At 42.5% G+C, this 20041-nt stretch overlaps 1 protein-coding gene across 1 annotated transcript; it reads right to left on the bottom strand.

Annotated features, from left to right (window-relative positions):
- Window positions 1-13585: 13585 nt before the first annotated feature.
- LOC120674184 lies at window positions 13586-14923 on the bottom strand. Its single transcript, XM_039955326.1, has one exon. The coding sequence runs from the start codon at window positions 14897-14899 to the stop codon at window positions 13787-13789; it is 1113 nt and encodes a 370-aa protein (XP_039811260.1). The 5' UTR covers window positions 14900-14923; the 3' UTR covers window positions 13586-13786.
- Window positions 14924-20041: the final 5118 nt, after the last annotated feature.

Genomic DNA, 20041 nt, shown 5'->3' with positions numbered 1-20041 from the left:
AAAGTGAGTAGGGAAAATTTAGATACACATAAAATTTTTATATGTAAAATGGCGGCCTGGTGCAAGCGGTAGTGCTTGCCGCCTGTGAACCGAGAGGTCACAGGTTCGAGCGGTGGCCTCTACACATTGCACGGTGTGTGAGAAAGTCCTCCTGCTAATAACCTCCCCCAGACCCCTCACAGTGCGGGAGCCTACAGCACTGGGTACGTCCTTTTATAAAATTTGTATGTGTAAGGAACACGTACTAGTAAAAAATGGTTGTTTGCCGAGTGTGACAAGGTTTGCCTAGTGTTTTTATGCAGCACTCAGGCAAACAACATCTTGCCCGAGTGGTACGCGAAAAAAACTCAGCAAAATAAAGGCATTGGGCAAAGTAGTTGTTTGCCGAGTGTTTTTTTTTGCACTATTGGCAAACAAGCTCTTTGCCGAGTGTTTGAAACTCCTAACTTACAAGCATATTGGATTTTGCAGTTTTCTAAAACAACCAATTAGCATATGCATGTTTTGCAAAAGAAGTTGGGAGACTAGGGCACGATGGAGAGGGGGGAAAAAAGGAAATGAGTGGAAAAGTGGGTTTAGTTTTACCAAAAAGAAAATCTTATTTGGAGAGAAACCTCAGGATCAGGGTCTGCTACTGCATGCAACTTTGGAATCCGTGTGAGCAAGGTGATGGCAGCTTTTAGCTAGAAACAGATTATATGAATTAGAACTAAATCGTATATATACTTAAACTTGACTCGATAAAGATATAGATACATACAGCTTATTGCTCCTATGTCAATATTATATCACATACAAGTTCAATAGAGATATCACAAGAGAACATTCTAGATAGATGTGTGGAGTCGTGGCTGCATGACTAGAGATCCACACCCATAATATGGTTCAAAACCTGATCTACACTTATTTATTAGATGCTGTAAGATTAATGGTTGTGTGCATCCCTATCTAGTTAGGGGAGACAGAATTTTACATGTTTCCTTCACTGAAAAAAGGTACTTGCTTCCTCACTATCTGGAATTAGTAATAGCCGATTGTGTTTTGCAAATTATTAAACCCTTTAGAGAGAAGATTCAGTTAATCAATGTTCCTGCTAGATTTTCTTTGTAATTACTGTAAACAAGTTATTTTGGAGGTTAGTTACATTCATGTTGGTGGAGAATGCCTCCGGAGCGGCCAGATACTACAACAGCTTCGGATTTTTTTTTTTTTGCTAGGGCAAGAGACTGGAGCCCTGGATCTGCGGTGGTGATGTCTGTTTAACCATTTCTTGAATGGGCCTTTGAAGCCTGAGCCCAGCCGTCATTTGCTTGGGCTGGTCGGTGCCACAGTCTGGTCGAATTCTCTGTGGAAAAGAAAATGACCCTACTTGCCAGTTGGAGTGAAGCATTCGCGTACTGGTGGAGCAATAAAACAGGGTGAGCAGAGCTAGCAAGCGCGTCAGCTTCCTGCAGATGAGTCCGATTTTACTTGAGTGTTATCAGAGTTTTATCGTGATAGAGTTTTATCAGAGTTTTTGAGTAGTCCACCATTGAGACTGATCCCATTACTTAAGTCGGGCGCCATTATTTTCATATGGATTCTCATACTCGAATGAGATTTGCCATACATAAAATAGATACAAACGACTTATTTTTTCTATGTTTGAGCCTAAGCTTTTCTATGCATGCATAAAATATGTGTACCCAACTTCTCGTCTGCATGTTTGAGGCCCAAGGGGCCGGGCCTGCACAAAAGTAACAGGAAGTGTTAAAATGTTGGTCAATTGCTTGTATTTCCTCCATGAATATAAACTTTTTGGTTGAATAAGTCAATGCGCATTTAGATTAATCATGGAGCATATCTGGCACTTCCAGACGAGTCGTGTGACCCTGGACCCTGGCCAAAAGACACATCATATTTCAGTCATCGGTCAAAGTGAGTAGGGAAAATTTAGATACACATAAAATTTTTATATGTAAAATGGCGGCCTGGTGCAAGCGGTAGTGCTTGCCGCCTGTGAACCGAGAGGTCACAGGTTCGAGCGGTGGTCTCTACACATTGCACGGTGTGTGGAAAAGACCTCCTGCTAATAACCTCCCCCAAACCCCACACAGTGCGGGAGCCTACAGCACTGGGTACGTCTTTTTATAAAATTTGTATGTGTAAGGAACACGTACTACTAAAAAATGGTTGTTTGCCGAGTGTGACAAGGTTTGCCTAGTGTTTTTATGCAGCACTCGGCAAACAACATCTTGCCCGAGTGGTACGCGAAAAAACTCAGCAAAATAAAGGCACTGGGCAAAGTAGTTGTTTGCCGAGTGTTTTTATTTTTGCACTATGGGCAAACAAGCTCTTTGCCGAGTGTTTGAAACTCCTAACTTACAAGCATATTGGATTTTGCAGTTTTCTAAAACAACCAATTAGCATATGCATGTTTTGCAAAAGAAGTTGGGAGACTAGGGCACGATGGAGAGGGGGGAAAAAGGAAATGAGTGGAAAAGTGGGTTTAGTTTTACCAAAAAGAAAATCTTATTTGGAGAGAAACCTCAGGATCAGGGTCTGCTACTGCATGCAACTTTGGAATCCGTGTGAGCAAGGTGATGGCAGCTTTTAGCTAGAAACAGATTATATGAATTAGAACTAAATCGTATATATACTTAAACTTGACTCGATAAAGATATAGATACATACAGCTTATTGCTCCTATGTCAATATTATATCACATACAAGTTCAATAGAGATATCACAAGAGAACATTCTAGATAGATGTGTGGTGTCGTGGCTGCATGACTAGAGATCCACACCCATAATATGGTTCAAAACCTGATCTACACTTATTTATTAGATGCTGTAAGATTAATGGTTGTGTGCATCCCTATCTAGTTAGGGGAGACAGAATTTTACATGTTTCCTTCACTGAAAAAAGGTACTTGCTTCCTCACTATCTGGAATTAGTAATAGCCGATTGTGTTTTGCAAATTATTAAACCCTTTAGAGAGAAGATTCAGTTAATCAATGTTCCTGCTAAATTTTCTTTGTAATTACTGTAAACAAGTTATTTTGGAGGTTAGTTACATTCATGTTGGTGGAGAATGCCTCCGGAGCGGCCAGATACTACAACAGCTTCGGATAGCGTACCAGTGAAGTCAAGATACAACAATCGGACAGGCGTCCAGCAACCAATTAACTCATTATTCGATGTCCCGTCAATGGATGATTACACGAGTATTTATAGGCTACTGCTCAACTACCCTAACCAATAATTACACCTTTATATCCCACAACGAATATATTTCCCGAATATTCTAGGGGCATCTGGTAATTTCATATCTAGACCCATCTTTACAACTCAGCTCAACTTTACCGCGCTACTTTCTCTCGGACTCTTCAGTCCTCCACCGAAAATGCCTCCTGTCGAAGCCAAGCTGAACTTGCTTGCTTTTGCCTTCACCGGCCATTTTTGGTTATCCGGATGTACAACTATTTAGCGAATCCTCCGAAGTCCTGCCTTGGTTGTTGCACGTCCTTGGGTCTCCATCCTTCATCGCCGGTCTTTGTCTCTAACCCTTCGGTCAGCTGCCAAAGGGCCGAAGCTGGGTTCCCCAACAATTCATGTGTGCAATGTTATATTAGGATTTTGTATGAATCTGGTATGGTACTAGAGTTTGGTCCGAATTTTGTGTATATATAAGTAAGAATACGTACACACACTAGTTCATAGAGTTTTCTTTTTTTCCTTTACAAATATGATTAATCTGTCCTCCTTAAGCCCTATATGTTTTACAGACAAGATTCATGTCTTATCTTTCAAGAAGTATTTATCTAAACCACATGCATGCAGCACCTCTACTTTGGTCACTTGTGAAATAAAAACAATAAGTGTATATAGGACTATTGGTAATGCCGGAGAAACTGAACAGTGATCAAGTGGATGGTATGGACAGAAACTAAGTTTTCTTCAGCACAAGAGAATAACACAATTCCAAAAGTGTAAATAGATTAAAATATTTCCTGCTGTATGGTAGTGGCTATACAGACAATATGTCTCCATCGTAATCTAGCTGGATATTGATATTTATGAAAATAAAAGTGGGGTGACCATAAAAGTGTAAATTAATCCGGATATTAATTTCTGAAAGGCATCTTGATTTCATGCAATTGATAACTAAGGCGGATTCATATTTGAACTGAGCTTGCATGCTCCCACAGAAGGTCCCACTTGTTTGAAAATCCTACCATTTCGCACTATCCAAATGCTTCACTTCATCAAGATGATCTGCATGCATGAACGACAGGTGAATTTTAAATTGGTACTAATATATAGCACAAGTATGCATACTTGTAGTCCATTGGCATTGCATCAAGCCTAAACAAAGGGCAATGGAAGAATAAATGTTCAACATATTCTTCTGCCTGGCGTTGAAGACCAGCAATTAATCGTGCATCATATGCAGGAATTTTGCATTAGGAATGCACTATGTGGAATAACCTGTGATATACCAGGGGGGAAACAAACTCTCCCAAAACAGAAGATGATAAAAATACAAACACTGAACTAACTAAAATATTCTCAGGTGAACTAACTGAAAATGCACAATTAACATTCAGTTATTTAACTTTGAGTGCCTGATCAGTATTCCACAAGAACCTTATATATATAAGTTGTCCAGAAACAGAATTTCAGAAACCTTATTTTCAATTGCTTCATGTTACAGATCAAGTATCCAGACATATAATAATCAAGATTTTACACAATCAGGTGGAGGAAATTATTTGATTTGAGAACAGTGTCGGAAAACATATACATTCCATTTCAGAAAATAACAATTCCAATGGCTAAGCTAAAGATACAGTATTGCAATTGTCAGGTCAATATGGTCCAATGGAAAAGCATGTTCAAGTTTCTGGCGATTAATTAAGTCACAAACTTCGAAAATAATATATTTGGACCCCATGATAGAAATCATCAATTAATAGCTGTAGAATATTTCCCTCTCTCCAAGACAGTGCCAAATCGTTGCATACTTCCTGCAGGTTGGGACTTAAATCACCTGACAAGGAATTCCTGGGAACTTATAAAATTATTGTATACACATTGGTAAGTACATTTCCTTGAAGCTCGATATCTAACGAACCCCAGGCATGATTCAAAAAAATACCACCAATTTATGTAGCTTTAATTTCTAGGAAAAATTCAAAACCAATACAGTATCCAATACATTCCATGGCAAAATGAAATAAAGTACAAGCAATGATCTTAAGTTCAGTACTGAAGAATCTCGAAACAATAACATAATTGATGACATGGCTTAAGGGCATGAAATGCTTCACAGATTGAGAAGTTCAAATGAAAAATCCGTACAAGGTTTGATCAGTGTAGTTTCCATCAAAATAAATTGAGAAATGTTACTTCTTCTACCTGTTATCAATTGTGAATTTCAAAGTATATAGCATTTATTTTTTTCAAACATTGCCTTAATTTTTATGAAAGCATTGAATACTTGGGTGTGAATTGCAAATATTTGGATCAGTTATAGGTTTCTAATAATGTTGATTACTGCAATAAATTTTGAAACTTCATACATTTTGGTCTTCAGTCGAAGTAATTTTGCCCAAGACACTACACCAATCCAGATTTACCTTGGCGGCCCCAATTTTTCTTGGCGGTCGCAATTCAGCCGCCAAGGAATATAACGTTTCCTTGGCGGTAACAACGAACAGCCAAAAAAATATGATTTCCTGACAGTTTTTGTTAGCCGCCAAGAAAAAAAGAGTGTTTCCTTGGCTGTGGGACCTAACCGCCAAGGAAACTATGCTTTTCCTTGGCTGTTTGCCCGCCTCGCCAAGGAATTGATGCTTTTCCTTGGCTGTTTCAGTTGCCCGCCAAGAAAACACATCTGTTTCCTTGGCTGCTTCACTGAGCCGCCAAGAAAATGGTGTATCCTTAACTTTTTTAATGAGTTGTCAAGTAAATTTTAGTATATGCAAACTGGATAAGCAACAATCGCTTATTGTGTTAGGGTTATTCTACATTACCTAGCAAATTGCAATACGATCAATACACATGATCGGTTATCTTGCTTATAAAACTTACAAAACTAGGGTAAGATATTTGTGGAATATGGTGTACATCTATATGTTTGTTGTATAGTAGAATGCAATAATATGTGAACAATAGGTGTTAGAAATTTTTCTTAAAATAAAGCACCCTTAAATAGTACACATGGGTTATCTTGCAAATTTTCATCCGATATATCTTTATGATCATTCTCCATGTCGATACAAGATCTTCCAAGTGCACATATAATCATGTAGTCCTTATATATATTTATAATATGACATGCATTTACATACACATAAAGTATTTTATAGTTGTTTGCCAATGTAGGTAACATTTACTCCTCAGCATGATGCAATACTTACATGTGTTACCCTCTCTCCTTGCTCGCAAACCTTAAATCATATGCATGTGCTCTAGTCTCCACCCTCCATACATGTGCGTGTCACCGCATCCACCCTCTAGTTGCATGGCCGCCACTGCCGCCACATCTCCGCGCATTTGATCATCGACTTTTGGTGCGGTGAAGGGTCTCCCCGACTGACCTACTTTTGGTGCTTAGTGTTCACAAGCACTTGGAAGTTGTTGGTCTCCTCCTCGAGGGACACATGATAGGAACGAGAATGATATTTGTGCATGATATTGCCAGGATTGCCCATAATAATCGATAAATTAGATAGCCTATGATAGCTTATAGCTTAAATAGCTTGTATTAACATTGTTAAATATGATGGGTTAGGATCGCTAAAGGGCTACTGAATTTGGACGTACAATTAAACAATCAAGATATTATCGAGCAAATAATTAACTATACGTGAAATGAATCTTATTATTCCACATGCCAATAAAACTATGCAAATGCCGTGTAGAGTTTTGTTTGTGTGCATGCTTCCCCTGTGCTTCACCAGCTTCTGGCCAGCGGCAGACCAAAACAGCTGCCACGTTCCTATCAAAAAAAAATAGCTGCCACGTCTAGCGCTCCAAAAAATTCCAGCACCTAGGCAAAAAAAGCAGCGCGCCCAACTGCGTCCTCCCGCGCAATGGGGGCCTAAAAATCACAAGTCCCGTGTGTACCCATCTAGATAAGGAAACCCTAACTCACAAGCCTCCACCGCCACCAGCTCGACCTCGCTCCTCCAAATCCTCCACACCGCCGAACTCAGCATCTACCTCGCATCTAGCAATCTGTCCCGTGATATGGAGTGAGCGGTGGTGCCAGGTGGCCCCATCACTGGCGCTGCCTTGAGGGGACTCCTCTGCATCGGGGTTGCCGGCCACCGTGGTGCACGTGGCTGATTGGTACGCTTCTTGCTTGCTTCTTGCTCGTAGTTGTCTTGCTTGCTTCTTGCTCGTAACTATCCTGCTTGCTTCTTGCTTGGTACATTTTTTTTTCTTTTGCTTTAATCAATCTGTTCATTTTGCTTCCCACGATGTGAGGAAAAATCAGTTCCAGATTAGTTAGATTTTGGACTGATTTCTATCGATAGAGACTAGATTAGTATTTCCAAACATACAAATTTTGATTTAACCGAATCCTCTGGTAGCTGAGAAAGCAAAGGGGGTTTATGGATGCTTGAATCTAACTTTCCTTGCTTGCATTTTTTTAAGGGACACTGGATCTGAGGAGCCCGTCATCTGTTTGAGTGGCACATTCGAGATCTTGCTGATAATTTGACTATTTGATGAACACACCCTCTCCCACGAACTGCGGACCTTTCTGATTAGCTGTAAGTATATTAGTATAGTTAGATTCTTGATCGATTTGTATCGATGGAGGCTAGATTAGCTTTTCCAAAAATACAAATTTTGATTTAACTGAATTCTCCAGTAGCTGAGCAAGCAAAGGGGACCGTAGGGATGTTTAAACCTGACTTTTTTTGCTTGCAATTTTTTTAAGGGACACTGGATTGTTATCTGCATATTCATCTTCAGTTATCTGCTGATTGAAATAGCAGTAGTGTGTTAGACATTGTCTTGAATGCACTTGTTTGTTATCTGCATATTCATCTTCAGTTTCGACAATAGAAATACTATCCTGCTAGTCGTGTTTTGTTGATATATGTTACATTATTTGAAACTGAAATATTCTATTTACCTACATTTTTTCTATGATTGATATTTGTATAAAATTGTTGTGACATTGAAATATACCATCTTTTTAAATTAACATAGAACGAGAGTAATGGCAGACCATCTTTTTAAAATTGTTGCTGCATATCAATATCATGGGCAGAAATTGTCCTTTATGTGTGCTGTTGCAAATTTCTGAAAATATGATCTTTTGTGATTGAGATATACAATGTACTAATGGTTTTGTTGATGATAATGCAGAAAATGCAAGGCCTTCGGCACAGAAAGCTTACCAGCAAGAAGGATGCAATAAGGGGTGGAAGCAATCAAACTGGGAGCACTGAAAGGAGCATTGCTGCTGGTGGTAAGTCCAAAAGAGCTAACACCAAAAGGGTTGGAGCTCATACTGGGAGCTCGGAAAGGAGAAGTGCAGATGGTTCTAACTCCAGAATGGTTGGAGTTGATGATGGTCACACTAGAAGGATCAATGCTGATGGTGTGGACTCCACAATGGTTGGAGGCGCCAACGGTGAACACTCTGAGAGGAGCAGTGCTAATGGTATGAACCATGAAAGGGTTGCTAACGGTGTCCACTCTCAACTGAATGGCACTAGTGATGGGGCCAACTGTGAATTAAATGGTACTAGTGATGGTCTCAACTCTCCGTTGAATGGTGCTAGTGATGGTGGTAACTCCCATGGAAATATTGGTTCCAAATGAGTTCGCTTGGATGCTCCAAAAAGAGGGAGGGCAAAGATGTCGCGGACAGAACTGAAAATGGCTCCGCGTAGTGGGCGGGTGGAGCTTGCACCTAGACGCCATCGGTAAGTACATATGAGCTCATATTTGTACATTACCACATTCTTGTAATTCTGCTGATTCAAAATGTGAGTATGTATAATTGACTTATCAATTTCTTTGTAACAATCAGTTCAAATATGTTAATTATAACCCTAAAGGCCTCAAGTACCCCTCACAAGTGGGAGCTATTCTGAAACGGGAGTACCCAGGTATTATCAAGGTATATGATGAGCATGGCACAGTTGTTAAACAACACCCAGCATTGTCATGGAATGATTATTATTGGAAAAAGAATAGGGAGGGAATTTGTTATGCAAGAAGAGTAAAACAGGAGTTTTTGGTAAGTAATATATCCAATTTCTAATTTAAGGATTATGATATTTTGTTCACATTTCCATCTATCTAACTTCACCTTTCCCTGCATATGCAGAGTTTATTTACAGTTCATCCACAATGCAAGCGTGCTGCTGACAAAATTTTAGAGGCTTATCTAGTGAGAAGAGTAAGCAATATGGTGTACCAACTCCGTTTGGAGGCTGTCAAGGTGTATTTTCACAGAAGGAATGAGGAATGTGATGATACACGAGCACGCACAATTGAACTTACAGAAGAACAGTACCTAACTTGTCGGCTGGAATGGTGCAATAAGGCAACTTGGGCCTGGTTCTCCAAATATTGGACCATTGATGAGTACAAGAGAAAGAGACGGAGAGCCCAAGAGTCGTGCATGAGTTCTGAAGATAATGCTCAAAACAGAGGAGGTTCAAGGAATTTTACAGAGACACAACAACTTTTGGTATTTTCCCTTATGTCTTGCTTGAGCCATTGACCTCTACAATATTTTCCCTTGCATAATTTTTGCCTTCCCTTCTTGTAGGAACATACTTTTGGTACTGAGAAGAGTGGCACATTAAACACATATGCTGTAATGAAATCTGGATTCAAAACTGTAGACAGCACTGGAAAGGCTGGTCTCATTCGCAGCCAAAAAGCACAAAGGCGCTTGGTATGCTTTGCATTATTTTCTTGATTACCTTAGCTTTTTTTCAAATGTTTTTGTCAGTTTATAATCTATAGGTCCATGTCAGTAGTATCTGATCAGCTTTACTCTTAATTAGCAAATATCTTACATTCTGGTGCAGTTAATATCTTTAGTTATTTTAGGATGGCTACAAAGTGCTAGTTCCATAATAATGGTACAATAAACATTTTTCACATGTCTATATTTTGCTGCTTTTTTAGGATGACTACAGAGAGCTAGTTCCAGATGAGAATTCACATGAACTTGATGGGAAGGCGCTGCACATTGTAGGAAACGGCATGAAGCATGGGCGTGTTCCAATAGGCGATGGTGCTGTGGATAAGGCAGCCGTTCTAATACATAGTAAATCTGTACCTTTTAAACCAATCAATCCTGCTGATTATGAAAAGGTGCTCAAAGAAAATGAGCAGCTGAAAGAGACTAATGGGATACTCATTGAGCAAATTAATGTTAATCATGCACTGATCATGGTAATAATTGTTTCATTGCTTCTATCAAATAACATGTCCTATGCATGTATCTTCATCTGGGTACATTTTTAATTGCAGAAAATGTATTCTGATTTTGGAAAAGAACCACCTCCAGAGCTGTTGGGGCGTCTAGGAAGTCTTGATGCATGTCGTCAACAGGTTACAAATTTTCTTCAATGACTGTAGTATCCAAGCTTTTTGCGTTGATGATATTTCGTCTAGAGAATTAATATTGTTTGGTGGCAGAATGCCAATATGAGTTGCAACAGTGAAAAGGTGGCTTCTTGTTGATTAGAAATGTCAGCCTTAGTTTTAACTTCATGGTAAGGTAGCCAAAATCAGTTTGTCTTGGCTGATTCCGCAGTTTTTCTTGCCAAATACTTTTAGTTCTTGCTTGTTAGCTCAGATCAGATTGTCTTGACTGATTCCTCTTAGTTTTGCTTGGGAATACTTTTAGTTCTTGCTTTGCTAGGAATTATCTGTGTTGGTTCACATGGTACAAATTTTCTGCACATCATCATGGAGACTTTACTGATCTTGCAGGCTGTTGGATCTCCACATGGATGCTCCCACTCTGTTCATGATAGGAGCAACAATGAGAACATGGATGAAAGCGATGATGACGACTACAATGAAAGCGATGACGACGACTACAATGAAAGCGATGACGACGATGATGGTTCCTTTGAAGGAAATGGCGATGATGATCCTGAATTAGAAGGCGAGGATGATGACAACAACGAAGCCGTCGGAGGCGATCGTTGATAACTATTGCAGTGACTGTGATCTACAAGCAGCAAATGGAATTGGTATAAGACCCACGTACTAATGCCGACTAAGTACTAGTTCCATGCATGATGTGCTGTTAACTTCTTTTGCTCTATTTTGGTAGAAGCTAACATATGATGTGTAGCTGAGCTTTTGCTGAGTATTTTGTGAGTGTGTGTGATGATGACATGTAAGCATGATACAATATTGCCATCCAGATTATATGTAGGTATGATGATGTGGTGATGACATGTTTGCTCTATGCAAACTGGACTTGTACTGAGCAAATGGTTGTTGGATATATGATCCGTACATTATTGATGCAATCATATATCCAATTTGGCTCAATTGAATTGTGACTTTGTATTTTCCTAGTTTTGTGCAAATATATTCCTGCTAATTTAATTGCTGAAAGTGAATTAATTTGGCAGTTTATTGCCAGGAAAACAGAATTATCTTGGCGAGTCTAGCTACCAAGTTAAATCTGTTTTTCCGCCAAGAAAACAATTTTAGTTGGCAAAGACCAATAGCCAAGCAAAGATGTTTACTTGGCTGGTCACGGCTGCCAAGGAAATAATCTAACTTGGCAGGGGACTACCGCCAAGGAAAACATTTAAGTTGGCGGGACCCTACTGCCAAGTAAATAATTAAGTTAGCGGGGTGTGACTGCCAAGAAAGATGATTTAATTTGCGGTCTGAGGCCGCCAAAAAAAACCTTTACTTGGCGGTTTGAACATTTTCTTGGCGAGTTTGAGATTTTAGTGTCAATCCGATTAGCTTGGCGGCCAAACCGCCAAGAAAAGAATCCTTGGCAGCTGGCTGCCAAGTATATCGATTTTCCTTGTCACTCTATACTTGGCGGGCTTTGCTTGGCAGCCGGCCGCCAAGAACATTTACCTTGGCGGTTTTCCTATATTCCTTGGCGGATTTCGACCGCCAAGGTAAATCTGGTTTCTGGTAGTGAGAATTAAAACTGACAATTATAAAGATAAAGTCAAATATATATAACTTAAGCTTTCAGTTTGATTTAGACCTATTGGAAATAAACTAGCACTCAATGAATTTCGACTGCATTATCATATAGTTAAAAATCCAAACAATTTATGTCATTAGGAGTTCACTGTCAATATGTTTTCAACTAAAGCACAATACTATAGTATATACAGACAGTAATAGTTTCTTCTTTTCTGTTTGCTTTGTCACTGCATACTGCAATATTCACCATTTCATTTTGGCTGCTGTGACGATGGAGTGAGGAACAGAGGGGGCAGGGAAATGTGAAAAAGCTAGAACTGCAAATGCTGAGTAAGCTAAGGGGTGGCAGAAGACAAAAACTGTTAATAATGACCTATATTGACAGCTGATTATTTCTAGTTTTCTGCCATTCCTAGGAAATATAGTTTGTTTTGATATCTGGCAAAATTCATGGGGGCGTCCAAAGACGACAGTATCACATTAGGGATATATAGTATTTGCATAAAAATCAATGCTAAATCATTCTTGATTAGAGAAAATCATGTAAAGGGAACAAACAGTTCAGCATGAAATTTGTAGGTGAGAAATAGGACATATGATTGTATGAAAATTATAATGGGATTAAAAGATATCTAAAGAAATATAATGGATAACTAATCAGCTCCTATTCCTTTTTATGGCTGATCTAGTGCGACCTTTTTCTCTTAGACAATACTCCCTCCGTCCAAATGTTAGGAGCGCCTAACCAAATTTTTTTTTCCAAGAATTGGAGACGTCTAAGCATGGGAAACGATTTGCACATCGTCCCAAGCGCACACAGCTAGTCCCAGGCGATCAGCACCATGCCTCCGTTGGCTTAAATACCCCGTCCGTTCCCTCCCGTTAGTATCCAAACCGCCGTTGTGCACAGCATCCATCGCGGAGCCTGCACTTCACCACGACGCTGTCATGTTGCTCCAAGCCACCCTGCCGCTGAGTAGCTCCAAGCTGCCGTGATTAATTGCAAGCGTGGCTCCGCCGCCCCCTCCTTGGTCACTGCGCACGACCGTAAGTCGACTCCAATATTTGGACGGAGGGAGTATCACAGTTATTTTCATGATCACAAAGAAATTTTTCGAGAAGGTAACTTCAGTTTAGAAGAATTTAAAAGAAGAGAACATGAGATATGCCTAATCAAAACTGTGAAGCCATATAATTTTATATGAAACTTATAGAAGGAAAGGGTTACAGCATGTATGATTTGATCATGCCAGTCAATATAACAAGGAAAGATGTGTATAGTCATTTCATATTGTACGTGGCTTCTCATAACTATATGTCTTTTTTTTTGATGAAGTGATCACGAATTCTTCATATTTGACCATGCATGTAGTCAAAGAGAAGGCCAACCAAGAAATTTCTGTATGCTAATGAAGCATATAGAATCAAATCAAGACGCAGTTTGCATAGCTGTATCAACTATTATAGGAGAAAAGACAATCATTTGCAGATCATTACAATCAATAAAACTCATCCGCTCTCCTACATCATATCATAGTAAGACTCTTTATTCTGCTCAAAATGCTCTTATAGTTTTCTCCAAACCCACAACAGATTTATTTTAGCATCCATCACTGTAGACTATAGAGATAGGCTCAATGGAAAAACCAGATTGCTAGCTGGAGGGCATTTGGATGATGGCTCGAGCATGAAACGCTGGACAGTTCCTTTGATCTCCACTTCAACAGTTCTGTCCCCAACATATGCCCGTAATTCCTCCAAATTCTCAAATAGTTTGATTTCCAGTTCTCCTTCATGTTTTATGCAGGCCACAATTTTGTGTGCACCAAAAAGGGAGGAGCACGAGCCAGGGTGCAAGGTGGGAGCAATCAAACAAGGTGACTCTGGTTCTTGCATGGAATATACACCCATGTCCATGCAATTGTAGCGGCTGCTGTCCTGCATCTTCAGTGATTCATTGCACCCAACATCATCTATGAAGTAGATTCTCCCTTCTCTGATCCCACTGTTCTGAGGCAGCTCACAAGCTCTAGAACAACCTCGCCCCAGGAAGAGTGCTCGACCATCCAAGCGCTCAAGCTCCGCCCATGAATATATTTCGAAGCCGTGATGATTTAACTTGATTTGGCATTCGAACACCCTGAAAAGCAGGGTCTGGTGCACATCACTTCCAGACCAAGTGAAGTACCTGCGCACCATTAGCAACCTGCCTCGTGACACCACGAGGTACCGGATTATGTAGACGGAGTCCGGCAGGGTCGAGAACACGTCGTCGTCTTCTTGCCCTTGCACCTTGGACCAGTACCCGTGTAGAGCCCGGACATCACTGGTGCGCGCCACCGAGATGTCTTCTTTGTTGTTGATGAAGTGGAAGCCAGGCACCACGCCACCCTCGAAATACACTACATCTTCAATGCCGTAGAGGACGGCGCTCTTGGGCACAGTCCAGCGGGGTGTTCCATGCCCGTCGATTTGCAGGCGGCACAAGGCGATGCCGGGACGGTGGCCGCACGTCATGGCGGCTGCGACTGCGACGCAGCGTGCCGCGGACGAGGGTGCTGCTGAGACGAAGGTGATGGCACGAATGAGCACGTCCTCCTCCAACTGGCACCGCATCTGGAACATGGGATGACCCTCCAGATGAAATCCCGGTGGGCATAGAGTGCCTGGGCGGATGAGCTGCTGCTCGCTGGGAAGGGGAACCTTCTCGCGGGAGAAGAGATTGGCGGCCATGTTGTTCCCACCGCCCGGAACGTGTGCGGCTGCCGCCAGGGTGGGATCCGCACAGGTGCGCGCCCGCGAGGTCGGCCGGGAGACGGATCCGGTGAGTTGTGCCAGACAGGAGGCAGAACACGGTGGTGACCGCGCTTCCGACGCCCGGGGATCGGAAAACGAGCCACGGGATCGATCTGAGCCGGCGGCGCCTCCATGGAAAGACGTGAGGCGGCGGATCGACCTCCAGTGGCGGCAGACGGCAGCGAAGCTGGCGCGGTCGGCGATGCAGGGGAGGTGGAAGAGCACGAGAACGAGGAGATCCAGCGCCATGCTTTCCCAAGACCGGACTGCCGGCACCGCCGGCGGTGGTGGAGACATCAAGCAGACTAGCAGAGAGAAGCAGCAAGCGGCTGCTGCGGTGTGTGGGTGTGAGGGGAATGAGTGATTAGGGGCTTAGGGCACAAAGACTGATGATTCGGATGCCTGGATATGCGGTGGATGTCTGTTTGACTATGGTTGGAATGGGCCTCGATCGATCCCCGTGGGCTCCAATCATCATTTGCCCGAAGGGGGCCACATCCTCGCTCAGCCCATTTTCAATCTCCTGCTCTTCAGTATTTTTAGTTACTAAGGCCAGTCTCAATGTTAGAATTATGGGAGTGTTATAGTTATTAAATACTATGACACAGGTCGTCTTATCTAGTACTTCTGCATGTTGTCTCTGCTCCCATGCCTGGCCCCAAACCCCTTCACTCCCACGCCCAAATCCCTCTGCGCCGCTCCCAAATCCCAGCCCCGCGCGGCCGCGCCCTTCATCCGTCGCCACCGTCGCGCTCACTCCGTCGCTCCTGTGCCTGGCCCCAGATTCCCTTCTCTCCTGCGCCCAATCCCCCTTGCACCGATCCAAGTCCCAGCCCGCGCGGCCTCGCCCCACTTCTGCCGCCGTCGACGAGGAAGGGCGCCGTCTACATCTGCTGTCGCCGCTCCCAAGTTCATCTTATCTATGTTTTCTTTCTTTTCTTTTCTGTTTCGTCTTATCTAGTACTTCTGCATGTTGTCTCTTGCGATGCAACTCAGGTTAGCACAATGGCACATAATTTGTATGGAATTTTTTTATGCACACATGCTATTTGGTGGTTAGAAATTACTTGAATTTGTTCTTGAAATACAGGCATCTGCATCTTGTGGAGACTTCTGGAGCATATTTGGAACAAAAACGCACTTCGTCAAAATATATCTTTAGTTTAAAAAATATATTATATGTAATTATTTTCATATCTATGATTTTATTTTAACATTGTATAATCACTAAAGTTAAATGAACCATATCCTAGTATATTGTTTTACAAATGGTTACATAGTTTATATGGTACATTTGATCACACAATTATTGTATAATTTAATGATCTAATATATCTATGAAACTGTGCAATGACATTGTGCACTGAGAGAGGTGGTGTCATGGCAGTGTCATTCTGATGTGGCAGTCTTGGTAACTGTGCGATGACACTTCCCACTGAGACTGGCTTAATCGTTCTCTGCTTTTTGGAAGGCAATAACTAAGCATGTGTTTGGTTTCAAGATGTATCGAGTTCATCCCTATTATTTTTTACAACCCACGTAGTGTTTGGTTAGAGGGACAGATCTACTCTAATTTTTTTATTTGGTTGGGAGGGATCGAGAGGATTGGGATGGATGTCATTCTAACTCCGTTAGAATCAACTTACTCATAGGACCCAATGATCATTACGTTTCTTCATTTTCTCCATTGCCTGCTCTTGTTCTTCCTTGGCTTGATCGTTCCTCTGCTGCTCGCCTGCTCCCTACCTCCACCCTGAGTTGGCTGCCCTGCCCTATACTCGCCCTCGATGCACCAGCCTCATTTGTGCGCCGCCTCACCCGACCGCCCAACGCCGGCCGCCGCATGCCTGCTCCCCTCTCCGCCTTCTCCTCACAACATCCCCTAGCTTGCTCCCACTGGGCGTCCTCTATTTAACGCCCAACTTTGCCGAGCTCGAGTTCGCCCCGACGAGCCGCCCCTCCGCAGGAGCAAGCCCGAGCTCGCCCCGATGAGCCGCTCCTCTGCAGGAGCACGAGCTCTCCCCAATGCGTCGCCCCTCCACCTGAGCCCAAGCTCCCCCTACCATGCCTCGCTCTTCTCACACACCACTGCAGCTGCAAGAGCAGGCCGAGAGCTCGGCCGCCGCCCGTCCGTCCTCCGGTCACTCCACGCTGCCTCCACCCTGCGTCGCCTCATACAGACACCTCTTGCCCTCCTTGCCCATGGGCATGTCACCACGGCCCCGCCTCTTTCCTCGCATGCCGCTGACCGGTACGCCCAGACGGTCTGATCGGTCTAGGCTATTTAGATGGTCTGGCATGGACCGACCGGTCTGACTGGTGGGTCTGACCGGTCTTAACAGTCTATGAGGAGTCTGAGTGCAAATAAGGATTTTTTTTAGATTTAGATCTGTAAACATGATTTCTTGCGGGGTAAGTCCTCCCCACTCTAAAAATAAAAAGGATCACGGCGGACTGAGAAATCCGATCGATTAAAAACAAATACAACTACTACTTTTATCTTCTTTTGCCTTTTTCTCAAACCCTAGCTTTTCCAACCTCCATCTAATATTCTTCCTTTATCTCTGTGATGTTCGAAGGCATTTTAGGTGGCCTGCCGATCCTAGAACAACCATATGCACGCTTGCCCTGATGGGGTCCCTCCCAGACGAGCATTCGTCGGGGTTCACTAGTTTTCCAGGTGAACCGGTCTGACTAGTCCCCTTGACAGGTCTGACCGCGGCGGCCAGAGCACGCCGGCGGCGAGTGGTGGCCGTTGGCGGTGGTCCGGTGAGGGGGAGTGGAAGGGGTGGGGCCGAGGAGACTCAGGGGACCAAGGGGGTTCGATTCAAGGGTCTAACTGGGGAAGTGGAGGTTCGAAGTGGAGGCTCCACTGCGGCCGGCGAGCGGCGGCGCCAATGGAGGGAAAGAGGCGGCAGGATGCCGAAGCTAGGCTCTGTTGAGCGATTTGTTAGGCCGAGAGTGGAAGGATAAGCAAGGAAGAGGGCTCGGGGATGAGCTCGGCCGAGGAGAAGGCGAAATCGGGGACGGCGACGTGCTCCCGTGGGTGGCCGGCGAGGTGGCTCTGCGCGGGCGGCGTGTCGCGAGCGCAAGCAGCCAGCAAGGGTGGAGGCCTCCAGTGCGCGGAAAGGAAGGCGACGTGGAGTCCGGACGTGACGCGTGGATGCCACGGCGACCAGGAGGTGGCCGGGGAGGCGACCCAGAGCGGCGGGCGGGCGGCGTACGGCACTAGCGGCGGGAAACAGAGGAGCAGGCAGGAGGAAGAAGAAAAGGACTGGTTCGCAAATTTAGAAAATTTCAGGGACCCAGATGTAAATCAAAGATAACTTTTAATATAATGCTCAGATGGAAAAGTTCCCAACATGAAAGTTGCTCAACTTTTCAAGATCTACAACTTTGATGTTGTGAAAAAAATTATTTGATCAAAGAATAAAGAGCTAATTTTGAAAACATAAAGAGGATTTGAATTCAAAGGACTTTTGTATTTTCCAAGGAAATTTCACAACAAAAATAGGCTGAAATATTAAACTTGCTGCCATGTAATAAATGCACTGAATTTTGCAAATAAACCATCCACAAAAGCAACAAATACACATTCAATTCAAATAAAACTCTAAGAATGACCCTACATTAATTCAAAATTACACAAAGGCCCTTATAAATTTAAATTAAGCCCTTGTTCAAACTATTCACACATGAAGCATAGCAAACAAATGAAGTTTTTATTGTGCAGACACCTAGGGTGTCACAGTCCGGGCTTGGCGTACGGGGCTCCTGGGCTTGGTGTGTGATCATCTCGCGTCAACAATTCTGTCCATGTTCCTTGTGATATGCTATGTGTCCTTAAACATTGTAGATGCCTAGTAGTTAATGTTAGCTGTTGAGATTACATGCTGTCTTGTTTTCAATGAACAAGTAAACATGTGAGGCTAGCCATGTTGCTCCTTATCCATCTATCTTAATGCCATGTGTCAATTTAATCTTTCCCTAGAGCTTTGGTTAGTGATACTGCAACATGATTCTTTTGCTTGAATGAAGAAACAGTAAATCTAATTTAATCACTTGTTGTTTGTGACATGTCAGTTTATTAATCAGTTTGAGTACTTATTTGATGCTTCCCATCTATTAAAATGTTTGAAGCTTATCAACCAGAGCTGCTTATTTGATCTAGCATATTTGAAGGTTCAAATAAAAAAGTTTGTCTTCAATTTACTTTGAAGAGACATTTATGTATGTGACTACCATCTTTCATTTGAGCAGCCAATCCTTTTGATTCCCTGCAATTCTCAAATGTTAACTATTTATTGACATTAATTCTTGTAGGTGATTCAAAGGGTTAAAGAACTGGCAGTTAGAAAGAAGAGAAGCCTATCAGGGAAGAAAATGTTGCTAGATAAATGTGCTCCACAACATTGATAGGTGGTGAAAAAGAATTCTTTGGTTCCTTGGTTGCTGCTACCTGTCTGTTATTGTTGGTGGTGCTATTTGGTGTTTCTAGTGCTTTAATTGGTTTATGTGCCATAGTGAATCTCTTGTGATGCTATATGAAAGCATGCATGTTATCTGGGCTGGAAAATTTTGTATTATGGGATGGTGACATGGTGCTGTTCTAAATTTGATCAGTTTGAATCTATAGTCCTGGTCAAATTGGTTGATAAATCTTGTGGGCTGAATTGATCATTTTATTAAATGGGCTTTTCTTGTTGCCTTATATATTGGCTGGAAAAATGGCCCGGTTCTGAATTGGACCCATTAACAAATGGGCCATGTAACCCTAAAAAAACTCGTGTGCCATGTCAGTAGCCTCCACATCATCAGTACCTGCCATGTCACAAATTGCATCATCATCCACATCATTGGTACAAGCCATGTCATCAAAATTATCCACATCAATAGCCATGTCAGTTGTCATGTGGCAACCATTTATGATGTTTTCCACAAAAGTTGGGCTTGGGCTGTGCTACTACTCTATGATGGGTTTTCAACGATCCGTGATGAATTCCTACCGTCACAAAATAAATTATTTCTTGTAGTGTTTTTTCATATAGTAAATCCCTGCATAGCCATAGTTATGCAAAT

Source organism: Panicum virgatum, chromosome 5N (genome assembly GCF_016808335.1).
Source record: "Panicum virgatum strain AP13 chromosome 5N, P.virgatum_v5, whole genome shotgun sequence".
In the NCBI taxonomy this organism is placed as follows: Eukaryota; Viridiplantae; Streptophyta; class Magnoliopsida; order Poales; family Poaceae; genus Panicum; species Panicum virgatum.
The sequence above is the reverse complement of the archived record's forward strand: the minus strand, read 5'-3'. Positions and strand labels throughout refer to the sequence as shown.

Bases quoted from the DNA above. Each gene is read 5' to 3' on its own strand.
- LOC120674184 (XM_039955326.1), bottom strand. From the start codon at position 14,899: ATGGCCGCCAATCTCTTCTCCCGCGAGAAGGTTCCCCTTCCCAGCGAG.